This window comes from Cetorhinus maximus, unplaced genomic scaffold (assembly GCF_964194155.1).
Source record: "Cetorhinus maximus unplaced genomic scaffold, sCetMax3.hap1.1 HAP1_SCAFFOLD_4799, whole genome shotgun sequence".
Classification (NCBI taxonomy): domain Eukaryota; kingdom Metazoa; phylum Chordata; class Chondrichthyes; order Lamniformes; family Cetorhinidae; genus Cetorhinus; species Cetorhinus maximus.
In genome coordinates, this window is record NW_027600699.1 from 1,355 (window position 1) to 9,396 (window position 8,042).

The following is an 8,042-nucleotide window of genomic DNA, read 5'->3' on the forward strand; positions in this document are numbered from 1 at the left end:
ATAAAAACAAAAAGCTAAAAGCCATACATACATACAATGCAGCACAGGAGGAGGTCGTTTGGCTCATCAAGTACATGACAGCTCTCTGGTTTCAGTCAGTGCCATCCCTCTGCTCTACTCCTGTAGCCCTAAAAGTTTATTTGGCTCAAGTAAACATCCAATTTCCTTTGAGATCATTGATTGTTTGGCTGCAGAGATAGTGGATGCATTAGTTGTAATTTTCCAAAATTCCTCTGATTCTGGAAGGTCCCAGCAGATTGGAAAACTACAAATGTAACACCACCAAGGAAGGGAGACAGAAAGCAGGAAACTATGGGCCAGTTAGTCTATCATGTGTCATTGGGAAAATGCTAGAATCTGAGAGAGTACAAAGGAGATTCACAAGAATGGTTCCCAGGACGAAGAACTGTAGCTATGAGGATAGATTGGAGAGGTTGGGACTGTTTTCTTGGAGAAAAGGCGGTTGAGAGACTTGATAGGGGTATTCTAGATCCCGAGGGGTATGGATAGGGTAAATTGTGAAAAACTGTTCCCACTTGAGAGAACATCAAGAACTAGAGGGTACAGATTCAAAATAATTGGCAAAAGGAGTAAATGTGATGTGAGGAAAATTTTTTTCACCCAGAGGGTGGTTGGAGTCTGGAACAAACTTCCTGAGAGGGTGGTGGAGGCAGGTTCGATCGAGGTATTCAAACGGGAATTGGATTGCTACCTAATGTGCATGTTTACAGGGATAAGACAGGGGAGTGGGACCAGGTGGAATGCTCTTTCAGAGAGCCAGTGCAGACTTGATGGGCCAAATAGCCTCCTTCTGCACTGTAAAGATACTGTGATACTGATGTAGAAGCAGGGCATTTAGAAAAGCATAATACAATCAGACAGAGTCAACATGGTTTTGTGAAAGGGAAATGTTTGACAAGTTTAGAGGTCTTTCAGCATGTAAAAAGCAGGATGGATTAACGGGAACCAGTAGATGTAATGTATTTGGATTTCAAAAGGCACTTGATAAGATGTCACATAAGAGGTTACTGCACAAGATATTGAGATTGATATATTAGCATGAATAAAGGATTAGCTAACTAATAGGAAACACAGTTGGGATAAATGAGTCATCTGCAGATTGGCAAACAGCAACCAGTGCGGTGCCACAGGGGTCAGTGCTGGGATTTTAATTGTAAGATTTGGATGAGATTGTATTGTAGCCACATTTGCTGACAATACTAAGACAGGTAGGAAAGCAAGTTGCGAGGGTGCAGCACAGAGGTTAAGTGAGTTAGCAAAAATTGGCAAATAGAGTATAATGTGGGAAAATGTGAAGAATAGAAAAGCAGATTATTATTTAAAAGGAAAGAGACTGTAGCATGCTACAGTACAGAAGGAGCTGGGTGTCCTTGTACCTGAATCAAAAAGTTAGTATTCAGGTACATCAGGAAATTAAGGCAGCAAATACATATTGGCCTTTATTGCAAGGGAGATAGGGTATGAAAGAAGGGAAATCTTGCTACAATCGTACAGGCCATTGGTTAGACCGCATCTAGAGTATTACGTACAATTTTGGTTTCCTTACTTGAGGGATATACTTGCATTGGAAACAGTTCAGAGACAGTTCACTAGACTGATTACTGGGGTGAAGAGGTTGTCATATGAGGAAAGGTTGAGCAGTTTGGGCCTTTAGTCATTGGAGTTTAGAAGAATGAGAGATGATCTTATTTTAACATATCAGATTCTGAGAGGCTTGACAGGGTAGATGCTGAGAGGATGTCTCCCCCATGGGAGAACCTAGAACTAAGGGGCACAGTTTAAAAATAAGGCACCTCCCATTTAAGACAGAGATGAGGAGGAATCTCTTTTCTTATAGGGTCCTTAGTCTTTGGAATTCTCTTACCCAGAAAGCAGTGGAGGTGGGGTCATTAAATATATTCAAGGTTGAGTTAGATTTTAGATTGACAACAGAACAAGGGTTATGGGGGACAGGGAGGAAATTGGAGTTATGGCCACAATCAGCTCAGCTGATGGAGCAGGCTCAATGGCCTACACCTGCTCTTATTCTTATGATCACAATCCAAAAGTGACTGTGAAGTATGTTGAGATGATTCTAGGTCATGGAAAGGCACCATAGAAATGCACAAACAACAGAATGAAGAAGTGAACAATTGAAAAGTGATATAATCTACGTTAAAATTTAAAATGCTGACAGTTTTTTGACAACTTCCAATAGTCACAATTTGATGAGTGCTTTACTGTCAACATTCATTATGAGTATTCCTCATGTCTGTCATCAATTAATTGTTACAATAGGCCTCCATCCAGTAGGTGGCATTGTCAGCTTAGGTTTTTACATCACAAACTCCTCTGTCTTGCTGCAGCAAAAGACCTCCATGCAAGTTCCTAATTTTTACAACCATTTTTAGAAATTATGTTTTATTTTGAATTATCACAAAGTAGATTGAAGCTCTTTATTTACACATCACCACAGTGAAGCTAATTTTCATTCTCTCTGCCAGGCAGATACACAGAGGTGGCAAAACTTATTTCCCTCCTTTTCCACCACACGATTTGGCTACCACTACAATTTTGAGACACCTTTTATACTAGATATATTGAGCCCAGAAAATTGGGGCCCTATGATGTACATAGCACCCAGGTGCAAATCTGGGGCTTCCCTTGGGCGCACAAACCTGGCATATATGTATTTAAAATGGCTGCTTCAAAAATGGAATTAGCAAGTGTTTTTAGAAGTGATTTTTGTAGAGCTGGGAGAATCATGGGCACACCTTCTAGCTTGACAGAAGTAGCTCTGCTCATTGGGTCTTTCACTGTCACCCAAGAAAATTTTTTCAACTTGGCTCTTCAGAAGAGCCCCTATTGATGACCTATCCACACACAAAAAAAGAGCTCGGAAATCTCACTGACATGTTAATAAGAACTGGTTCTTGCTGGTGTCATTGGACAAGCAGCAGGCTGGTCCACCCACACAAGTTGAAAACTGGCCCCAGTATGAATCTCAAGTGACATTCCCATTTCTGCCTGCGCATGAAGAAGTATAAACGTTGATTAGTACTAAATAAAAATAGTTTTGAATGGAACATGTTTTGGTGGCAAGAATTACATGTAATCTTTGCAGCTACTGAACAAAAGATAAATCTAACTTAATCATTTAAATTTTTTAATTTTGAAGGAAATTTTAAAATATTGCATTCAGGACACACCAAAGAGTATTTTGACATTTCAACATTTTTATATGCTAACATAGCACATTTTCAGTTGCTTATGTTACCTGTGTGCGTGTTGAGATGGTTTCTCAGAAGCGTAACTGTTCGAAAAGCTCTCCCACAAAGGTGACACTTGTGCGGTCGCTCATCAGTGTGGCTTTTCATGTGGCGGTCTAGGTTAGAACGTCGAGGACAAGTATAGCTACACAATTCACACTGGAATGTTTTCTTTACTCCTAAAATAAAATCAAACATGACAATTGAAAATCTCTTTTCTGCCACAAGCATTGTTGTGATCCCCAAGACACAGAAAATTTCTACACATACAAGATACTATCCATGTTTTTCCCCCAGACCTCGAATTCAATGACTAATAAGGTTGCAATATCTATTTGGAATTGAGTTCCTTCAAAAAGTAAGGCGGAACATTTTTACAGCACATTGAACTTCTACACAACTGTATATTTCTCTACTGTACAGTAAAGCCCAAAACAAAGAGACAGTTACAAAAGCAAAGATTATAACGCTCTCTCACAGGAAAATAAATCATCCAAGAAACAAGACTGAAAATTTCATTGTGATTCATTCCCCTCAAGTTATCAATATGGTTCCATTTGCATTAGAAGTTAGTTACAGAAACATGGAAAACTCAATTTGCAGTTCTCTCTGTCAAAATAGCTAACAGTTTAAAAGAGCTGAATCTATTATTTATACATATTATTTATTGCTTGTGACATTAACAAACACTTGACCAAGCTACTATTCTGCCACAGTTAAAACATTGCCTGCATTCCAACAGTGGACAGAGGAACATCATGAGTTCATCTGTTATTGCTAGTAGTAATTTCCAGCTTCCATGAGGTTCAATCACATCACTAAGATCCTGATCTTCATAGCACTACTGTGGGAAGGCAAAGTTGCCAGAAGAATCACCTCTGGGCTGCTCTTATCTTCATTGGAGGAGTGAGAGCAAGTCACCTACTAGTCTGACTGCGTAGCCTAAAGGCCACGAAAAAACCCAGTCGCACTCTGTTTCAGATTTACCCTTCACCAAAAGAAAATCTGGATTACATACACAACTGTTCAGTTATAAAATAACAAAATATTTGGATCATGGAGGTGATAGAGCTTAAAACATTTTTTTGTGCAACACTTTTTTTGGTAGGGTTTTTGAAAAACTAAACCAGGGCACACAAGGGCAGTTAAGTCAGCCCATCACAATTCCAACAGATATAGGGAAATTGATAAGTCTCCTCACATACCCTTTTCTCCACTCAACAACACACATGAAAATTACTATTACAGGGTTGGGTTTTCCCACAGTTTTATCAATTGGCACTATGCACTGTCAACAAGCAAGGTCATTTATTTAATGTAAGGTTGTGTTCTTCAAAACAATAAGTTGGTGTCCTAACAACAGGATTGTCATATTCTGACTCACAATTCTGAACTGGTCACCCAGGCTACCTGGGTTGAATTATAGGAGAGGCAAGACAAGTTATATGCTTTTGAATCATCTAGCAACATATTCAACTACAATAATGGTATACTACTTATAAATTTCAGGTTGATAAAAATGCCGCGGGGGGGGGGGGGGGGGGGGGGTTGGAAAAAAAGAGACTTATGAGGTCGAAAGTATCCTCCAATGCCTACTTGGAGGGAAGATGATTTACATAGAAGATACTATTTAAATATAAGATTAACAGCTCAACTTAAGCACTGTAGTTTTAAAAGATCATATGCCACTATGGAGACCATGCTCTGTGTCATATCCACCAATCTCATCAAAGCAATGATGCTGTAACAATTCACCTGACTGAAAGAAAGATGAACATTTATATGTTGCTTCATCATGTCTCTCAGAAACAGCCCCGATATTTTGTGGTAATTACTTTGAAGTAACGTGATGGTTGATGGTTACATATGCAAACAAGCATGGGTATGAAAGAAAGGAAGGAAAAAAATAAGCTGCTATGCATAGTCTAATCACTATCTATTAAAACAACGCCCCTCCCACCAAACATTTCCGACTCTTCCATTGCCACATTACTCAGCTTGGCAACTGAAAACAGCAGAAACCAGTTAACTATAATGCAGAATTTTATTCTAAAGCTTTACAGCTGAGGAATGAGAACCATATAATTTAAAGCTCACTTGACATACATCAGTGATGACCAAGTCAAGACTGGTCTCAGATAAGATGGTCAAATAGCCCCCACTTACTATTCAGGTTAGCATAACATCAGTCACTTGGCAACACAGAGGTCATTGTATATGGAACTGTATCAAAACATGAATACTGCTTTCAGGGGAAAATGGGATGTTACTGAGACAGGGAGAATTACAGAGAGAGTGAGAAAGAGAGAGAGAGAAGAGGATTCCATTCACCATCCAGTGACCTAGTTACATGAAGAAAATAACTAAAAAAGTGACCATTAAAGCTTCATTCATTTTAAGCATCATCTGGACTTTGCTATCTACGAATTGTAATTCTACATATTAAGTTTGGGGTGAAATACAGCAGTGTTACCATACCTTTCTTTTTAATCTTCATTGGTTTTGGAGGCTTCATGGTACCAACTGCTTTCTCTACATTAACCTCTGAAAGTAAACCTTCCTGTTGTTCCTCTTCAAAATCATATACAGACAAGTCAACATCTTTGGAATCATCCACCTTGTAGCGCAGTTTGTTCTTTTTCTTTTTGACTTTTTTGACTGGTGGCTGATAATCAGGATCTTTCTGCCAAGCGGCAGAAGCATCCTCATCCTCACGCACTTCTATTGCCCCGTCTTCTACCGTCTCCACTTCACCATTGGCGCCTACTTTCACAACCTGAAAACCTTCTGGTAGGGGAAGGGTGTGACAGATTACAGGATCACCTTCCTGAAGTTCATCTTTGGGAGCTTCATTCTCATAGTTTCCTTGCAGTTCATCAATGCTGCTTTGGGCTACCTGCACTAGCTGCAGCTCACCAAGGTTTATTGGCTGCTCTTCCATATTCACCACCTGCAGTGTGATAATCTGTGTGTCATCTACAGTGTCTGACTCGTGAGCCGCACCCTCAATTGGTTGCTTCATTTGTAGTAGCGTAGGGTCCAATGGCTGCATCATCACCACTTGCATGTTGCTGTTCATATCTTGTGCTGCTACCTCAGCACCATCTGATTCTTTCTGCTGCCCATCGGCATCTTCTGGTTGCCCACCTTCACGTCGTCTTTGATAAGTTTTGTGCTCTTTGACCTTCGTAAACATTTCAGACTCCTCCACAGCTACATTATCCGACTCAGTCGCCATGGCAACTGAAATTTAAACAGAAAACAGTTAGCTGTAATGCAGAATTTTGTTTAATGTTTTGCAGCTTATAAATCAGGATCATATCATTTAAAACCAGAGATCTGTTTTTCAAATCATTCAATAAAATTGCATTAAAGAAAAGCCTGCAACCAGTAAACTTTCCTGGATGTTGATATAATCTGATATTAGGGATAATACTTCTAATCATTAGCAAAAACAATAAAAAAACAATACTGGCATCATAACAGTATTTGTCACAGCTGTACTCCCCCTTTCCCCTTCTTTGAAAGGAAGGCAGGCAAGAGAACTGCAACAGGAAGAAATCAGATATTTGGCAAGTTGTCATCTTAATAGGAAGCATAACTGACAAGGAAATAGAAAAGGTGGGAGAAAAGTTAGAAATGGGACAATTTTGTTTTAAAATCAATAACTGGCTTCATGAAAAACCATTTTTAAACTAAATTCCAGGTTAACAAAAATCTTATACAATAATCAATCACACAATGGCCCATCTAGCTGCATTAGAGACATAAAATCTGAGATTTAAAAACCATCCATTGCAATGTTTGTAAGTTGTTCTCAGTAATTAATGTTCAACTATAGAATGAGACACCATAGGAGATAGCCATTCAGCCCATTTGCAATGGCTCTTTGACAGAGCTATCCTGTTAGTGTCACTCCCCTGCTCTTACCCCATGGCCCCACCCTACCCATGTCATTATTGAATCTACTTCCACCACCCTCTGGGGCATTCCAAATCAGAACAGCTCATGCAAAAACTGATTCATCATGTCACTTCCAGTTCTTTTGCCAATTACCTTAAACCTGTGTTCACAGATTACTGACCATTGTGCCGCTGGAAACAATTTCTCCTTTTCTTCCCCCAAAATATGCTTCATTCATAAAATTTATAGAAATGCATTAAATGGCCATTCAAAGTTGACATTACATAAAAGTGAAAAATAAATCAGTTTCTTCCAACACTGTCACTCACTACATTTACAATTATAGTCAATAATTACAATGTTCATTACATAATGCCCCCTGACATATATAGTTGAAAGGCCTTAGGTCGTGGTCTTTACCCATTGCGCCTTTGCGGCAGCTGCGCCAAACTTCTGTGCATTCCTCAGCATGTAATTTTGGACCTTGGAAACAACTTATCCTTATTTACTCTATAAAAATCTTTCATGACTTTGAACAACTCTATCAAATCTCCTCTTAACCTTCTCTGCTCTAAGGAGAACTATTCCAACTTTGTCAGTCTGTCTACCTACGTGAAGTCCTTTGTCACTAGTATCATTACAGTAGATTTCTTTTGCGCTCTCTATAAGTGCCTTGACACCCTTCCTAAAGTGTGGTGCCAAGAATTGAACACTACTCCAGCGGAAGCTTCACCATCGTTTTATAAAGGTTTAGCTTAATTTCCTTGCTTTTGCACTCTATGCAGCCATTGATAAATCCAAGAATCCCATGTGCTTTTTTCCCCAAAAACATCCTTCTCAATTTCCCCTACTACCTTTAAATATTTGTGT

The 8,042-nt window shown here is 39.2% G+C and overlaps 1 protein-coding gene across 1 annotated transcript; it reads right to left on the reverse strand.

The window, feature by feature from the left end:
* Positions 1–3,152: 3,152 nt before the first annotated feature.
* LOC144678600 (transcriptional repressor CTCF-like) lies at positions 3,153–6,742 on the reverse strand. The gene is made up of 2 exons (XM_078538337.1): positions 5,748–6,742; positions 3,153–3,448 (listed from the first exon to the last, which is right to left on the reverse strand). Exons 1-2 carry the CDS (start codon positions 6,505–6,507, stop codon positions 3,261–3,263), a joined length of 948 nt encoding a protein of 315 aa, XP_078394463.1. The 5' UTR covers positions 6,508–6,742; the 3' UTR covers positions 3,153–3,260.
* Positions 6,743–8,042: the final 1,300 nt, after the last annotated feature.

What these genes read in the sequence shown, in the direction of transcription:
- LOC144678600 (XM_078538337.1), bottom strand. Translation starts at nt 6,507, where the DNA reads ATGGCGACTGAGTCGGATAATGTAGCTGTGGAGGAGTCTGAAATGTTT. An exon ending in AATGAAGATTAAAAAGAAAG is followed by an intron (nt 3,449 to 5,747) that starts GTATGGTAACAC and finishes ATTTTATTTTAG; the next exon opens with GAGTAAAGAAAACATTCCAG.